Source organism: Rhinichthys klamathensis, unplaced genomic scaffold (genome assembly GCF_029890125.1).
Source record: "Rhinichthys klamathensis goyatoka isolate OS25496 unplaced genomic scaffold, OSU_Roscu_1.1 h1tg000133l_1, whole genome shotgun sequence".
NCBI lineage: Eukaryota > Metazoa > Chordata > Actinopteri > Cypriniformes > Leuciscidae > Rhinichthys > Rhinichthys klamathensis.
The window spans coordinates 1394605-1413402 of record NW_026606668.1 but is presented as its reverse complement, the minus strand read 5'-3'; the positions used below and the strand labels follow the sequence as shown (position 1 = coordinate 1413402).

The following is an 18798-nucleotide window of genomic DNA, read 5'->3' as shown; positions in this document are numbered from 1 at the left end:
GTCTGTTAGTTAGGGCTGTTGCCGGGCTACAATACAGCCGTATTCTTCTTGAGTGGGATTTGAATGTTACTAAAAACAATGTGGGAGACTCTTCTTTACAACACAATGAGAGTTTGACTGGGTGCCAGGACTGTGATGACACATCAGATTCAGCTCAAATTTCCTCAGTCACAGCAGGAACACATTATTTGATTCACTTTCTCTCTCCCTTGAAGCTGCAATATTATGCTCAGAAATTAATAAACATGCCAAATAGAGATTGCCAAGTGTTTATTTATGTTACTGAGGATGTTTGCAAACTGACTATAAGTAGGCCTATGTGTAGGTGGGTTACTTTAGGTTGGAGACTAAATCTGAAAAAACCTCTCTTTGGAAAATTATTAATGTAGGAAAATAAATAATTAAAACGTTTTCTTTTACGAATTGGGTTAGGATTCATTACATTTACATAAAAAATGCATTGTATGTCTTTACTTAAATACCAAACGATTGATCTTCTCGATTGATCTCCTGTATGAACATCACGCGCATTTAAAATTTGCTCGCGTAATCTGCAACCCTACGCACGAGCGCTTGCTGTTGCTAAGGGCAACTTGGCTTTTCTTCTGTAATAAAACAGTAGGCAGACAGTATCTCCTCTCATAAAAGTTCTTCAACATTGTTCTACACGGAACTTTTGACATTTAAGCCATTATAAAGCGACTGAGTTCGATGCGTAATTTATCTCATTTAATCTATTTTCTTCTCAGTGCGTAACGCACTTTGGAAAAGGGCTTCCCGGGAGAGTTGTAGCCTATTAAAAAGTAAACTTGTCAGTCAGGATGTCCACGGTGGCTTCTGTGCGGCTCCCGGCCATTCAACACCCTTCATCAAGACTCGGAGATCCAGATTTCATCTCACTCCGGGGTTTTTCCACAGACTGCGGCAGAGAACAGAGATACTGGATGCCTCAAAGAGGAACCAGACCTCAGTCTCCTGGGACGGAGAGCATGGATTCCGCTTTTCGCAGTGAGAGCAGCAGAAGTGATAGAAGTTCTCTGATGGGAAAAGGAAGAGGATTAGATATTCCAGAGCTAATCCCCGAAGGAGACGAGGTCATCCACGACCAGGATAAAGCCAGATTACCTGCCTTCCGTGAGTCAATAGCCTACCCTGACATTTATGCAGTTTGATATGAAGGGGCTGCACACTGCCTACAACTGGTGATAATGTAGGCCTAATGGCTTTGTGAATTTATGGAGGTCTGACTGTAAATTAACAATTCAGCACCCGAAACAGCGCTAGAGGACAAATAAATTGCTGACTGAAACTTCAAATGTTTGTAAAATAAAAAAATAAAATAAAAATAAACAGTGAGCCACCGAGCACATAAAGCACATATGAGACAGTTTGCATAGCCTAATTAGCTATATTTGATGGAAATTTGTAGTAACCAGTTCGGTTAACGATTTTGCTTTTGAGGGGGATTTCAACACAACAAATAGCCTAACAAAAATACTTTCAATCTATAGCAAATTAATTGAATGCAGTACACTGATCTTCCCATTTATGAAATAAAATACTAAAATTATTTTCAGTCAGAGATGACGAAATTAATCAGCTAGCCTATACGGTCAAAAGTGAGTGTTTTTGCATTTTATAGTAGAAATTTAAATAAAACACTGCTGGCTTTATGTTGTAAAATAATGCACGTTCGAGAACCTTTAACGGAACTTTTTTGTCATGGAAATTTGACTAAGGTATTAAAAAAAAAAAGGTTTGCCCGTTCTTGCTTCTCAAGAGCCATACTTAGTACATTTCATAATTATTCAGGCTGTCACGTAGTCGACCACACGAGGGCGCTGTCTCATCAGAGGAATGAATTGTCTAGTCAGTGGTCAGTGAAACTTTAGTCTCTCTTCTTAGTTTCAGAGACTTGTGCATTTAGAGCAACTGTATCCTGCAGGAACATGTATGGGTCAAGAAATTTTTATATTAAAATATTTTTAATTTACATAATTAGTTTGGAAACTTTTTGCTATTTGCCTTGGTCCTCCATTCAAGTAACGTTAAATAGCCTATTGGATGTATTAACACATTTGTATGCATGTTTGTCTGGTTTGTGTGTTTGGTATAGGTCACAGGGCGGCATCAGAGAACCGATCCATTAGTATGCTTTCTCATATAACATACTCCAGCACTGGTCCGTGGATGACAGATCAAACTGATCAGGTATTACACGCATTTAAATGTAAGTACATAGGCTAGTAGTTAAAAGACACCTAATATAAAGTGGGGCGTACTGTGTAATGATATGTTTATGATTATTGGATTAAAAGACACAGCGGCTTTCTATTACAGTAGTACAGTATTTATGAAGTAGCTTATTTAAACACTTAATATATTAATATTATTACATTTGATAATAAAATATAAAAAATATATAATTTAATTTAAATAGTTGGTTAGCTTTTACATTATACAATATAAAATAAATGTACTGTTTATTAATACCGTTTACTGTAAATAAAGACAAATACACTACTGGTCAAAATTTTTATTTATTTTGTTATTAAAAAAAAACTTAAAGTCTCTAAATGCAGTTAAAGATTTAATATTGTGAAATATTATTAATTTGAAATTATTTGAAATGTCTGCTCATCAAAGAATGTCACAAAATGTTGCCAAAACATATAACTTTTTCCACAAAAATAATTAATGATGATAACAATGATGATGATAATAATTTTTTAGCATTGATAATAATTGAACACCAAATCAGCATATTAGCATGAATTCTGAAGGATCATGTGACACTGAAGACTAAAGTAATTCCTGCTGAAAATTCAGCTTTACCATCACAGGAACAAATTAAAATATTTTAAAATAGAAAACGGTTATTTTAAATTGTATATTCAACAATATTAATGTTTTACTGTATGTTTGATCAAATAAATGCAGTATTGGTGAGCATAATGACTTCCATAAAAAGCATTAAAAATATTAATGTAATAATGTAAATAATTAATTATCACAAACTTTTGAAAATGTCTGTTATTAATGTGATGAACTCCACCTTTGCTTACTATATTAGGAAAACTGTGTGATGTTAGGGCTATCTGACTTCATACATCCACTCCATCTGTGGACCAGTTCAAAATTATGGCAAAAACAAACAAAAAACAAACTGAGAGCTGAGAAAAAGCGGTTGCAGATGCAACCTGGTTTAATATTTTATTTAATGCAATTCATTTTTTTTTTTTTTTTTACATGTTTTGGAGCCACTGTGCAGGTCTCATGCACAATGTGATTCTACAGAGATTAATACAGGCATATTCTCAAGAATCCCCATGTGCTTTCCTCTCAATGACAGTGTTGCTGGCCTGTGTTCCTCCTTTTGACATCAAAGCCTGGCATTATCCCATTGAGAAAGAAAGCTACTGCTCGTGTAGAATAAAACACAAGAACTGATAAAATCTCAGCTGCAGCTCAGTGGTTAACACCAATGTATAGCCGAGTTTACTCAGGAGAGATATTAGCAAAGAGCGATAAAGAGAAGGAGAAGAGGGGGGAGTTTATGTGCAAATGGGCGTGTGAGAGAGAAAGTCCTGCAAATCTGCAGGTGTCTGTCTTCTGGAGGGGGTGTTGTGTGTGATTAACCCTGCCAGTCTTATCCCTGGGGTCCTGTCTGTCTGACCGACTGAACCCAGCACACAGGCCCCCTCGACTCCGCCTGGTCACGAGAGCTGCCTTAGTCACACAGTGGGGGTACACACACACACACACCCGTCACAAGAGTCAGAGTGGGTGTGTGGATGAACACTCAACCCCTCTATCCCATCTTGTCACAAAAGAAGCTTAAAATGCTGTCACTCATTATATTTAATACAATCAGTAGGCCTACTTATAAAAGTCTTTCAGTTAGTGCAGTTTTCAAATGAATCTGCATGCTATCCGAATAGGCTTATATTAATTTTACGGAAATATGATCTCTGATATATTTCACAGAGTTTCTGTGATCTGTTTATGCAGAAATATTAATGATATCCAGATAGAAAAAAAGAGAGTACTAAAGTGTTATAGGTCTATATTTAAAAAAATTATAAATATTTTGACAAAACATTTGAAAAACACTGGTCTGTTTGTCTTTTATTCTCTAAAAGAACTGGGTTGTTAGAATCATTTTGTCATGATCATGTTCTGTTTAGTCTTGTCTAGTTGTCTTAGATGCCGTATACACAACACTGTTTTCAACTCAAAATGGAAAACCTTTTATGCGTTTTGGCCATTAATTTACACGACAATGGATTTTTGGGGGCCTGAAAATGCAAACTTTTGAAAACGGGTGCAAGTTTTGAAAATTATACAGTTATTATCCCTGTGTAAACAACCAAAACGTGAATTTGTGAAAACGTCATGCACATGCGTATTATGTGTTCACTCTATAGGTGCATAGTGTTTCTTTACAAAGTACAACTACTGGCCTGGCATGCATAATACAGTGTTTTAATCGTGTTCATGGATCCATGTGAACTGGGATAGTTTGATAACATTGTCATCTGTGTGTGAAAAACTCAAAGGAAAAACTTTTTTGTCGTGTAGACACCTACCCTTAGTTCCATTGTTACTGTTTTGCCGTAGTTCTAGTCATTATTAGTTGTCATAGTCCCTGATTAGTGTCACACCTGTTCCCTGTTCCGTTGTTCACCTTCCTCGGTGTATTTAAGCCTTCAGTTCTTTGTTCTTTGTCTTGCATCAATAATATGTCCATTTTTGGTTTGTGCAGCAGTGTGTTAGGGTTGCAGTGGAAGGTTTTATTCCACTATAAATTACACTTAACCAATAAACTGATTTCATCCTTTTATTTAAAGCTGGAAGATGAGCTAAAAGAGCGCATTCAAACTACTGGAGCTCTGACACTCAAAATCCTGTTCAAGAACAACCACCCTGATGGCAAACCTCTGGTCAACAGGTAAAAACACAGGCACACACATGTTAATATAGAAAATGTTTCCATGTTCTAATGGTTTGTTCTTTTCCTAGACCTGTTTTACTTGAAATCCTTACAAAGTTCCTGAGACGGCCTGTCACAGCTAAACAGCTGAAAGGCCTTCTATTCCGGTAATTAATGACGCTCTTACAACTCTCAAAGCAAACATTATGTTGTTATGCTATTAAACATTGTCTAACATCGTTGACCATATAAAAAAATACCCTGTCTTGCTCTTCCTGTTTAGTCTGCACCTCTCTGACCGAGTGCTTATCAGTTTTGAGGAGTTTTATGGTGCCTTAAAAGACCCAGACTTCAATAAAAGTAACGCTGCAGGTCCTCTTACAATTCCCCAGACACTGGCCCTGCTGAGAGGACCTGCACGCAGCAGGTGAGATCTCTGAGGTCGTGACACACTGCAGTATTTTTGCTGAAGTTAACGGTCCAGTTAACTGTCATATTAAATATATTCTTTGTTGTCATCTGGGGGAAAGTGGGAATTAAAATATAAAAATTCTGTATTCTCAAAATCAAAGTAAAAAGCAATATCAATAAACAGTTCAGATAATTGAATCAACAAAAGTATCATTAATATTAAAGCAAAGTAGTATAAGCATACTTTTCAAGCTAAACATTTCACAAACATATATTTTTTAAATATATAGTAGTGCATGGTGCAAAAAATATGGTAAAATAGGAAAGAACACATCTAAAATAGTGTGTCTTAAGTTAAAGCTGCAGTCCGTATCTTTTCCTCTTTGTCGCCATCTCTCTGTTCGAAATCTGTAACTGCAGTGATTCGTGGAATTATCATCTTTACGTGGGTTGTAAATCGGCATGAAACAGCGCGGATGAACACAGTGCTTTGAGGCGAGTGCTGCTGTCAGTCACCGCGCTGTGTGGATACTGTCATACAGAACCACAGATTCACTTTTTGAAAGTTTGACCAACATAAGAATTTTCATAAGAAAATGTCTTCTGAACAAGTAAGTAAAATCCATTTTTGTTCTGACCAACTAAGGGGGAAAAAGCATTCGACATGATAAGCTTCGTTAGATTTAATCAACGCGATTTACAGCAACCGTGCAAATTATAGCCTACTTTGTTCTCAAATGGTTCATGTTAACAACATCAGCATTGCGTGACTGATGTTAAATTTAATGTGTTTTATGGTTATTTATGGTTATTGAAATGTCTTACTTGTTCAGCAGAAAAAAGCCGTCTCTTCTTCCGTTTTGAACCCCTTCAAAACACGGAGTTCACGCACTTTTCAAAAGCCCCGCCGATGTTTAAATCCTTGTGTTCGCATGAGACGGTTTCTTTCTCTTTCTCTAGCCACCTTAAATCCGAAGTACGAAGTCTTTTGGGTTTTATAACTGCTGAATCTCCAGTTGACACTGATGATTGTTGTTTGGATCTTCCTGGATGCCATAAGTTTAATTATGTAAAGTGCTGCGAGAAAAGCCTATACATCTAAACATCTTGTCACGCGCAGTATAGCCGGCTAGCCGAAACTCCTTCTTTATGTGTACGGGTGTGACGTAATGACGCAAAGACATGCTCGAATTTCCCGCGGAAACCCACCAGTACCACTGGAATTAAAATCATTATTACAAGCTAACCGTTTTGAATCTAGCTATGGCAAGCAGATAGTTTTGACCACTGGCAGAATACGTTTTTTTTTTTATATAATTATTTTTTATTATTTTTAACTTAAAGTTACGGACTGGAGCTTTAACTTCTTGTTTATTGAGGGGTTGTATAGAAGCATTGTCATACAGTTTCTCATTTGATTTGTGATGTTGGTCTGAATGCTTTGTGTGCTGTGTTTACTTCTGCTGGTATTAAGAACAACAGCAAGAATGCAATATTGCTTTTATATCTATATTAGGCTACTTTATTGTTGTCAAACACGTTCAGTTATGAACTACATCTGTGGTTATTCTGATAGGCCACTGTGATTGACATGAGTAATGAAATCTTTAGAATCGACTGCTGGGCGGAGTTTGCGCCAAACAGGTTTGAGAAATAAAAACCATGAGTCCACTATACATATTTGATTCAATGCAGTAGGCTACGTCATCGTGCTACATGCCACACTGAGGACGGTCTAAAAAAAAAGCCTTCCGTGAACGATGTATAAATAATGTTTTTTATGTTAGCCAAACATTTTGAGAATGTTCCCTGTTAGATGGGCAGTCAGTCTCAGGCCCCTGGTTGAGAACCATCATTAATAAATGCCATTTGGTTTAATATTTTGTATCTAATGTGACTTTCAGACAGCTTAAAGGAGAACTCCGGCGCAAAATGAACCTTTGGTCTAATTACACATTGTTACCTAGTCAACCGTTATCTGAGATTTGTTTTCATGATTATCGAATGTAAAGAGTTTTATCTCTAAAAACAGTTTAGCCTATAAAGCTAGTATAACGCTAGTATATTGGGCATAGTGTAATGACAAATAAAAATCGCTTGTTAATACCACTAACAAGGCTGAAAATAGCCCCACACTAACACGGTAGCATAATGAGGGTCCCTACCTTCAAACCGAAGCATTGAGAACTTTGTCAGTGTCCAGACAGTTTAATAAGAAGATATTTTAAACATACAGTCAACTTCGCGTATACAGGCAGAAGCCATCTTTGAAATACAGTCTTTACCAGTCGATCTACGAACGCCGATCTAAGTGCGCTGGTGAGATGTGAACGAGCTATAAGTTGTGATAAGGTGAGCGCGAACAGCAGGCTTGGATCGGCGTTCGTAGATCGACTGGTAAAGACTGTATTTCAAAGATGGCTTCTGCCTGTATACGCGAAGTTGACTGTATGTTTAAAATATCTTCTTATTAAACTGTCTGGACACTGACAAAGTTCTCAATGCTTCGGTTTGAAGGTAGGGACCCTCATTATGCTACCGTGTTAGTGTGGGGCTATTTTCAGCCTTGTTAGTGGTATTAACAAGCGATTTTTATTTGTCATTACACTATGCCCAATATACTAGCGTTATACTAGCTTTATAGGCTAAACTGTTTGTAGAGATAAAACTATTTACATTCGATAATCATGAAAACAAATCTCAGATAACGGTTGACTAGGTAACAATGTGTAATTAGACCAAAGGTTCATTTTGCGCCGGAGTTCTCCTTTAAGTCTACGAATACATTTTGGGGTCACTGTATGATGATTATTGAATCTAAACTGTAAAAAAAACAAAAAACAGAAGTAATCACTCAAACAATACTCTAAGACATGACAATTCAGAAAGAACGTGAACTGCTCAAGCTCAAAGTTCACCAGCAGGGAGTGAGAGAGCAGCTCAGAGAAGGCAAAAGATGATCAGCAAAGCTCCATTTCTCCCTCTCTGTATACTGCTACAGTATCTGACTGTGTTTAACCAATGCAATACAATGAGGTTGTAGAGGGAGTGTGCAAGAGTGCAAAAGTTTGGTTGGTATGTGTGGGTGTGTGTGTTGTACTGATTGCGTAAGACCTGGTCAGACCAAGACACACTCCAGCCGTGAGCAAAAAAAAAGAAATCTCTGTGACTAATCTCACACATTTTCCCTCTCTTTCTTACAGACACATTGATTATGAGACTACAAGTGAAAGATGGTAAAGATAGGATGAGGGAAAGAAAAAAAGACGAGAGGGATAAAGATGAAAGAGCAACAGGGAAAGAAGAGAAATGTGGCACACATAAAAAGTGCCCAAAAGGCAGATTTATGGGTCCAAAAAGGTTGAAAATAGAAAGAAAGGATAAGTGGAAGAGATGAAGGGACATAATAAAGAGAAGCGTTTAATCCAGGGGTCTCAAACTCAACTTAACTGGGGGCCGCTGCAGGTAGAGTCTGGGTCAGGCGGGGCCGCATCAAGTATTCCACAAAAAAATAGTATTCAAGTATTCCAAAAAAGGAGCACAACTGATCCAATCTTCTCAATCTTTATTATTAACGTTTCTTCTGAACTGTTCCTCTGAATTTGAACATTCCTTTCTGTATGATTGGTTCTTCATGAGCTGTCCTTCTGACAGTTGAAGTTCATTTTACAAACTTTCTGTCTTTTCCTTATACACAACATATTTGTGATTCTTATATTTGCTCATGTCCTTTTTATTTTCAATATGATATTGAATGTTTTTTTGGAAGGCACATTTCCTTTTATTATAGTTAGAAAAACAATTGCTGCTTTTGAAATACAAATATTTGCAGTCATGTCTGCCCGTCTTATTGAGTTCTTTCTACACATGTATAGTGTCAAATTACTGACCTTGCACAAATCAAAGCAAACCTTCTTATCAACCTGTTGGACACATATTACAAGCTCAAAATGATTATTCTCACATTGTTTGCAGGGAGTGAGCTACCAGTAGCTCGTGGCCTGATTGGTGGTAGCTCGCCAAGGGGCCGTTCACATATCGCGCTCACATATTTTGCGCGCTCAAGTTCGTTATTTCAAATGTAGGCGCGGCAAGCGCGCTCATAATTGAAGCGACGCGCTCATTTTTTCCAGGCGCAGTACGTATGTTTGTACTTCGCGGTTGTCTATGACAACTATTGACAACAAACCCACCCGTAAGCTGTCACGAGACCATCTATGGTAGCCCATAAGGGATTAAAAAAAAAAAAAAAAAAAAAACGCGGCACACGCAACGACGGGCCGCACTAACATTAAACTTTAAAGTCAAGTAGGGGGCCACAAAATATCACCCGCGGGCCGCGAGTTTGAGACCACTGGTTTAATCTCTTGCTCTCTTCCTCCTCATATGTATGATTGACAGTGTATGTGTGTGTGTGTGTGTGTGTGTGTGTTTGTGAGAGAGAGAGTGTGAGATGGGACCAAGAGAGGAGAAACAAAAAAAAACTGAAAACAATCTGCAAAAAAATGTATAAAAAGTAAAGAAATAAGAGTTTTTTAATGTGTTAATAATTTGAATGTTTACTGATACCACTGTCAGCATACACCATTACAAATAATTAGGTCAATCATTTTAGGTGTTTTAAAAAAAAGAAAATAATACTCGTATTTAGCAAGGATGCATACAATTGATCAGTGACATTTAAATGTATTTACAAAAGATTTATATTTCAAATAAATGCAGTTCTTTTGAACTTTCTATTCAACAAAGAATCCTGCAAAAAATAATTATCATGGTTTCCTGAGAACAAAATAAGCATATTAGAATGATTTCTGAAAATTAAGCTTTGCTATCACAGAAATAAATTACATTTTAAAATATATTAAATATTTTGCAACATTAATATAGTATAATGTGAAAACAGTAGTGATTTTACTGTATTTTTGGACAAATAAATGCAGACATGGTGAGCATAAAAGGCTTCTTTCAAAAACATAAGATTTAAAAAATCTTACCAATCCCAAACTGTCGAACAATAGTGCATAAACATAAAAAATGAGCTTCTGAGTTGCTATTTGCCCTGATTGTGAATCCATTTCTCCCACTGTAGGTTTCTGGAGTGTGTAGAGGTGTTGTGCAAGTCAGACAGTCTTACTGAAAACTGGATTTCTGCCCCAGAGTTCAGAAATATTCTCAACAAGCTCAAACTTCACCTGAAAGATCCAGATTTTGAAAAATTATGGAAAAGGTTTGAATTTATTATTTTGTGCATTTATTTCTTGATGCATTCATATATAGGCCTACCATTAAATAACTACAGAGGTTTTTTTAGAATAGAATTTTCTATTTAAAAAAAAAAAATCAATAAAAAAGCACCTTTTTTTTAAACAGGCTAGATGTGGATGGACTTGGAGCAGCCAAACAGACTATTTTTCTGAAGAAATTGGGATTGAGCAGAAGGATTGAACCAAACAATGAGAAAAACTACCACACTTCCGTTAACGCTAAAGCTGAGGACACAAAAGGTAAAGTTGCCTGTTAGCTAATAATATAGAATTCGTACAGTTTCAAGTAATGTTTCATGAGCTTTCTGCTTTATAAAGTGTCTTTATCTGTTAATTTACAAAATAATCAGTAAACAATGTATCAAAAAAGTAGTTCAATCACAGTCATAAGTGAAAGTAAACCGAAGTTTATTGCACTAAAATGATTAATTGTAATGATTATAGATCAATAGTATTTATTTTCTCAGAAACAGAGGGACGAACTTTGGATAAACTAGCCGTTTCAGTTTGCTTTAGATGTGTACTTGAGCAACAGTCGACCTATAGAGGGTGCTGTGGTCCTGTTTCATTAGTACTAATGTTTTAGCTTTCGCTTGGTCTAATTTGAACTAATCAGAAGATTAAGTTAACCCTGACCTGTCATTAGAGAATTCAAATGTTCATAATTTCCTGTCACCTTCCTCTTCACTGCAGCTCCTGCTAGGGCACTCTCTAAGGCAGAAGAGGAGCGTCACACATCTATCGCCATTGAGACGTGGCTGAAGGACAGATTCAGAGAAGGAGCTCAGAAGATGAAAACAGAGTTTGATCAACTGGATCCTGAGAACAGCGGGAAGGTAACAAACAGCATTGGGCTTCATAAACAGACTGGTTTATCATATTGATTGATGTCAATGTTGTCTGTGTTCTGTTTGCAGGTGAGGGGTGCAGACTTTCTGCAGGTGTTAGGGAAGTTTGGCCTGCATCTGCAGATAAAGCACCTGGGCCTGTTTCTGTCTCGGTGTGGTCTAAAGCTTAAAAAGGGCTGCGTGCAGTACTTGAACTTCCTGCGCTCCTTCCAGGACAGAAGTTCAGACGGCATCACTCACAAGATCATCTCCAACCCAAAACACCGGTCAGATTTACAACATAGCAATATCCTAATAATATTTATTCATTTGGAGCTTTTGATTTCTCTTACCACATGTCAAGTCAAGTCATCTTCATTTATATAGCGCTTTTAACAATGGATTGTTTCAAAGCAGCTTTACAGAGATAAACATATAATTTAAGGTAACAGACATCTGCAATTATGCTCTTTTTTTGTGTGTGGCGAAGAGGCAACACATTTTACATACTAAGATTTTAAAAGCATAAAAAAAAGAAACATCCTGGCCTATATTTATAGGAGTCTCATGACCTATATTTGACCTAAATATTCACACCCTTGGGTTTTATTCTTAAGAACATGAATGAGAATTTATTTTTTGTAATTTTTAGAGTATATTCTTTTTATTTTATTTTTTTATTTTACCTTTATTTTACCAGGAAGTCTCATTGAGATGAAAATCTCTTTTACAAGAGAGACCTGGCCAAGGTAGCAGCCATACATAAATACAACATAGTAAAAAAAAAATGCTATACATACATACATACATACATACAATCTTGCAAAAAAAATCATTCAAACACAATGGCCTTTCAAGAAAAACAAGCACATGTCTCCTTTACCACATTCTTTATGATACTCGTAAATTTATCAATTGATATACACGTTTCTAGTTTAAGATCTTTTTGCAAATTATTCCATGCCCAGGGTGCATAGTATGAAAATGCAGATTTTCCCAGATCTGTCAAAACCCTGGGTACATTAAAAAGCAACCACTTGGAGGAGCGTAGCTGATAACTAGCAGAATTGAGACAGAGGAGGGTACAGAGGTAAGCTGGAAGTTTACCTAGTATGGCTTTATATATAAAAATATACCAGTGTTGTTTTCTGCGGGTGGTCAGTGCTGTCCAACCCACCAGATCATAAAGAATGCAATGGTGAGTGAGGGACTTTGCATTTGTAATAAAGCGTAGACGCATGATACACTGAATCAAGCCTCCGTAAGATGGAGGAGGCTGCGTGCATATATAATATGTCACCATAATCGATCACAGATAGAAAAGTAGCTTCCACAAGTTTTTTTTTTGGCATTGAAAGTAAAGCTAGATTTATTTCTAAAATAAAAGCCAATCTTCACTTTGAGCTTCCTAACTAGATTAGCAATACATTAAATAAAAGTTTGTCGTCTATCCATATACCCAAGTACTTGTATGTTGGTACCCTTTCAATGGATTTACCATCAGACGTAAAAATGCTAAGATCATCAAGCAACTGTAGGCGAGCTTTTGAAAAGACCATAAACTTCGTTTTCTGAGGATTTAAAATCAATTTTAAATTGAACAGGGCAGTTTGTAATGACTGAAATGCAGTCTGAAGCTCTTGCACAGCCTGTGCTATGGAAGGAGCATGTGTATAAATGACAGTGTCATCAGCATAGAAGTGTACTTTTGCTTGAACGTCCTTACCTAAATCATTTATAAAAATAGAGAACAGAATAGGTCCCAAAATAGACCCCTGGGGGACCCCTTTTGATATCTCAAGAAACTCAGATTTGTGGCCCTTTGCATGGACACACTGAGTCCGATCTACAAAATAGTTTCTAAACCATTTAACAGCATTAGGACAGAAACCAGCATCCCTAAGTTTGTTCAGCAACAATTCATGATCTACAGAATCAAACGCCTTGGATAGATCTACAAATAAAGCAGCGCAATGCTGTTTTCTGTCCAAGGCACAAATAAGATCATTTATTACCACCATAGCAGCAGTAATGGTACTGTGGCCAGTTCTAAAACCAGATTGAAAATTGTTTAAAATATTATTATCAAATAAGAACTGTTTTACCTGTAAATTTAAATGTGAGTAATAGATTCAGCAATAACATCTGCCGCCACCTTTATATTCTGTTACTCTTTTCTGTAAAATGTGAATAATAAAAATAAGACAACTCCAATATTTTCAAGAAATGATGTGCATGTCTTAAGCTGCATTCACACTGACAGTGATTAATTCGCATAGATGCAATGAAATGAAATAAAATATACTTTATTGTCCCTGAGAAGGAAATTTGTAGTGGACTCAATAGCCAGCATTTCGACAGAACCTCATACATTAAAAAATTACACAAAATATTCATACACACCATACATGTACACATAAGAAGGTAGACGTCGCAGTGACACTTTATTTTGAGTCCACTTTAGACATTCTACTAACTATAAGTAACTTTGCAACTACATGTCAACTAACTGTCATTAGAGTATTAGTAGACTGTATGCTTAATATCTGCTAACACTTTATTTTGATGGTCCCCCAACAGACTATAAGTAACTTGGCAACTGCAAGTCAACTTATTCTACTAACCAGAATCCTAACACCTAACCATAACCTAAGTCTACTGCAGTCTACTAATAGTCTAATGAGAGTTAGTTGACATGTAGTTGCAAAGTCACTTATAGTTAGTAGAATGTCTAAAGTGGACTATCGAAAATAGTGGAACCGACGTCGCTAATCCATGTTCAACAGTCTAATTGATACTGGCACAAAATAGTTTTTAAACCTGTTCCGTTTATAACGGAGAGTTCTATACCTTCTTCCAGACGGTAAGAGTTCATAACAGGGATAGGGTACATGAGACGGGCCAATCAAAATCATTTTAGCCTCATTCAATGCACATTGCTCATACAGATACATAGATATAAATAAATATTCCATTGTCAAGAGGATTAATACGGACATATGCTAGTAGCCAGAATTAATTGGGATCTGACAATCACATCACTAGATATACATGATACAGACACCTGAATATGAACCAAAATCTGTTTAAATCTGTCTAATATCAGAATATTTATCAGAATTTGTCATGTAAACGAAGTCAATGCTGAACAAACAAAACCTTTGATGAAATCTTTGTACACAGTACCATTTCAAAGTTTGATGTCAGTTCGTTTATTTATATATAGTAATATGTATGTATTTACTCAGCAATGATGCATTAAATTAATCAAATTTACATTTTACAATGTTACAAAATATTCATATTTCTAATAAATGCTGTTCTTTTGAACTTCATTTTTATCAAATAATCCTGGAAAACATTTATCACGGTTTCCACAAAAATATCACACAGCTAGATATATTAAGAAGTTCAACTGTTTTCAACATCGATAATAATAATAAATGTTACTTGAGCTCCAAATCAGCATATTAAAAGTATTTCTAAAGGATCACGTGACACTGAAGACGGGAGTAATGAGGCTTAAATAACTTTCCCATCACAGGAAAAAAATACATTTTAATATATTAAAATAGAATTGTTTTAATTGTATCAGAATTTTACAATATTACAGTTTTTACTATATTTTTGGTCAAATTACTTTATTGGACTTTAAAAAAAATCTTACCGATACCAAACTTTTAAATTGTGCATATGGTGGGATTTTATCTAAACATGACCACATACAATATTGATTCTGATAAGTGTTGATAATTCCGTTCTGTCACCAGTAACAGAGCAGTGTGGAAACAGAAACTCTGAGTCTTTTCTCTGCTTACACAGAGCCCAAATTACACAGAAGCATCCAGAGAAAGTGATCTTTAAGCCTTGTAGTCAAACTCTTTCCATTCCTAACAAGCTTACGGCCCATAGTTCCTCCCTGCCCTGGGTCACCCAGCACACAGGGTTCAGTAAACAGCAGCTGAACATTAGGCCTAGACTGACTGTGTTTGGTTTGATTAGGGTGGTCCACAGCTTAAAGGATTGGCGGATGAATAAAATGGGCCAGGCAAACAGTTACAATATATAGAACCTTTCACCATGGTGACAATATACAGTGGCCCCAAAAAGTATTTAAGCACTTAAGCCACATTTTACGATCTATGAATTTTATTGCAATAGATAACAAAATATTAGATCTAATGCAGTCTGTAAACAAAATATGATATATATTTTCTCTGAATAACATTGTTATATATATATATATATATTATACTGTATATATACAAGTATTTTAAAAATGATTTTAATCAAATACTTCTAGGGTCATTTGTAGTGGATATTTGAACCTTAAATGTTTTTTTTATAATCTAAATAAAAACTTTTTTTTTTTTTCTGTAGGTTTCATTCTGATGAGAATCTCAGATGTGCTTCCTCCTTAAGTGCCATAGAGGCCAAATTAACTCGCCTGTTTCAGTCAGAATACCTCTCCCTCCTCCAGACCTTTCAGTGAGTACAATCCCATACTCTTTCTCCTCTTTTCTCCTTGTGAACAAGACCCCATTAACACCCTCTAAATTGAGAACAGGTATGTTTTATCTCTCTTTTAACACAAGATGTTTTACTACCTTTTGGGTCAAAGGTTGACACGTTTTTTTTGGTCTCTTTAATTATTGTTACCAAGAACCTCATCATAGAAACACTTCTGCTCAAATGAGTTTCCTTTAGAACGCCCTCAACTCCAAATCCTCTAACTAGACGTATCTCTCTTGAGTTTCAAAAGACCATTCTCTTACTTACCTACAGCTAATGCATTTAGCAAATGCTCTATTGTACTTGTTGAAAAGAGAATATAATTTTTTATTTTTCAAAATCTCTGTGTGTTTCTCTGTGTGTATGTATTTGTATAGGAACATTGACAAGCTTAATAAGGGGACCATAAGTAAAGAAGAATTTAGAGCTGCAATGGAGAGCAGGTACATTTTTCATCTTTCTTATCTTTCATAAAATCATTTTCTCTTCAATGTCTCTCATGTAACACCTCAGATTAGCGGAGTTTGAATGCAGCTTCTAAAATAAATCTATTTAAGCTGCATGATTATGATTATTGTAGGCAGAAAATGTGGTAACGCTTCCTTTTACAGTACAGTACTTACGTGTACTTACGTACGTAAATGCGTCTCTATAGCACGCATTGTGTATTATCGTGCAATTTATACGCGAAAATGAGTTTTTACGTGCATATGATACGCAGTTTTCGCGTGCATTTGATACGCAGTTCATTTGCGTGTAATACACACGCACCCCACACCACTAATTCTACCCAAACGTATAATACACACGTACCCCACACCACTACTAAACCTACCCTAACCAACCCATGCGTATCCTATGCACGTAAAAACTCATTTTCACGTATAAATTACACGATAAACACACTGCGTGCTATAGAGACACATTTAGTGTGATCGGGTTGAGTGTACTTACCTAGAAATACTGGCTAATAAAAGGGTTACATGGGTTAGGGGTAGGTTTAGGGGTAGGTTCAGGGTTAGTACCTAGTTATTACCCAGTAATTGTAATTACTATAATAAGTACATATATGTACATGGGTAACAGGACTGTAAAAGGAAGCGTTACCGAAAATGTTTGTCTAAAATGTTGTGGCAGAAATCACACACATATTCACATGGACTGATCGAGTCTCACTTTCAGCATTTTTACTTTAAAAATACGGTCGTCATCATCAGTACTCTCATTTGGTGACACAAAACGCGACAAAATGACACAAAAAGGCATTTATCATTGGATTAGAAGAACACTAGACCAGTCGTTTTCAACCTTTTTGACTCCAAGGCCTCCTAATATATTTCTGGTACTTCTGTTGTGTTGTTATGACAAAGCTGCTCATTTTCAAAAAAACATTTTTGACAGAAACTAGGAGTGACGATACATTAAAATAATGAAATAAAATAATTATAAAGTATAAAATTCCATAACTTTCAGTAACAATGTTCTTTAGCGTTTGTTTGTTTTTTTCTAGTTGTTTGTGATTACGGTTTATTTTTTCTCACAAATTGCAATTTCTCAGCAATGTCTACCCAATAAAATATTTTGGAGAATGACATAAATAGAAATTCTTTTAAAATGTATACTCATTATAAAATGTTTATTTGAATTGTCATGACTTTTCCAGGTAGAAATTACATTAAAATTCCATCATATAACAAGGTTTTCCAATACTGTAAGCGTCCTGGTCCATAAATAAAAATGACAGTTAAATTAAATTAAGAAATACAATGTCAGCTTACATTTATTTATTTATTTATTTATTTGTGCTGTTTTAAAGTTTGTCTTTAATTTAAGCCATCTTGTGGCCCCTTTGAAGTGTTGTGAGGCTCCTTAGTGGGCTCTGGCCCCCTGGTTGGAAACCACTGTACTAGACTGGCATGTGTATATGATGACTAGTTGGATGACTAGGGTTAAAAAGTTTTTTTTTTTTTTTTGGTCATGTGTTATCTTGCCTACGGGACTAAGTAAGCCATTACTGACACTGCTGCCCCCTCAAAAAAGACCCTGTCTTATTAGCGTCTGAACTAAGTGAGAACCTAATTTACTCATATCATTGAAGTTTGAAAAACCCCTGTCTTTTCTCTCTGTCCTTTAAAACACATTTACCTCACCATAATCCTCTTTATTTGAGTATGTAGTATTGTAGTCAGTGTGGAGCATGTCTGTCAAATCTGAAGGACAATCTCACATTTTTATTCATAATCTTTGATAAGTTCATTTGTCTTTATCTGTGTTTTCTGGAGCGAGTGAAGGTTGTAGTTTGTGCGAGTGAATATTTGAGGGTGTGCATACGTGTATGTGAAGTCTAATCCCTTGATTGACTGGCCAGTGTGTGTCCAGCTCTGTGCGATGCCCGGGTGAAGAGGGCAGTTGACCTTATGACCTCTTGACTCTGCAGTGTGCGAGAGGGTCAATGAGTGGCGTATGCTTAAGACCTGCTGGACTGGCCGGTCCTGATGAGTGGACTCTCTGCCTGTGGTGACATCAGTGATCTGGTGCTGACCTTCCCCTGACCTTCTCCACAGGTTTGGCCTGGAGATTTCCGACCCTCAGTTTGAGCAGCTGTTGGACAGGCTCCCTCTTGACCGCCACGGAAATGTGCAATACCCGATCTTCATGGCAGCCTTTGACACCAGGTACAGAGCCTTTAAACCAGTCAGCTTAACATTTGCTATATCAATGTTAACTGTGCACTAGTTTTGGATTTCTTTTTTTTTTATGTTGGCATCATGTTGCAGGACTGCATACATAGAAATGTAATAAGAGGGAATTAGTAAGCTTTTAAGCTAAACAAAAAAAGTGGTCTATATTG

At 36.3% G+C, this 18798-nt stretch overlaps 1 protein-coding gene across 1 annotated transcript in view; it reads left to right on the top strand.

Moving 5' to 3' along the window:
- The first annotated feature begins 575 nt into the window (after window positions 1–575).
- Window positions 576–18798, top strand: part of si:ch211-197n1.2 (EF-hand calcium-binding domain-containing protein 6) — a 38284-nt gene continuing 20061 nt past the window's right edge. Inside the window, exons 1-12 of the mRNA XM_056256796.1 lie at window positions 576–1134; window positions 2117–2211; window positions 4851–4951; window positions 5023–5100; window positions 5217–5360; window positions 10434–10571; window positions 10715–10848; window positions 11302–11444; window positions 11526–11722; window positions 15816–15923; window positions 16325–16390; window positions 18512–18622. Coding sequence (XP_056112771.1) covers window positions 822–1134; window positions 2117–2211; window positions 4851–4951; window positions 5023–5100; window positions 5217–5360; window positions 10434–10571; window positions 10715–10848; window positions 11302–11444; window positions 11526–11722; window positions 15816–15923; window positions 16325–16390; window positions 18512–18622 — 1628 coding nt within the window. The 5' untranslated portion in view covers window positions 576–821. The remainder of the gene's footprint in view (window positions 1135–2116; window positions 2212–4850; window positions 4952–5022; window positions 5101–5216; window positions 5361–10433; window positions 10572–10714; window positions 10849–11301; window positions 11445–11525; window positions 11723–15815; window positions 15924–16324; window positions 16391–18511; window positions 18623–18798) is intronic.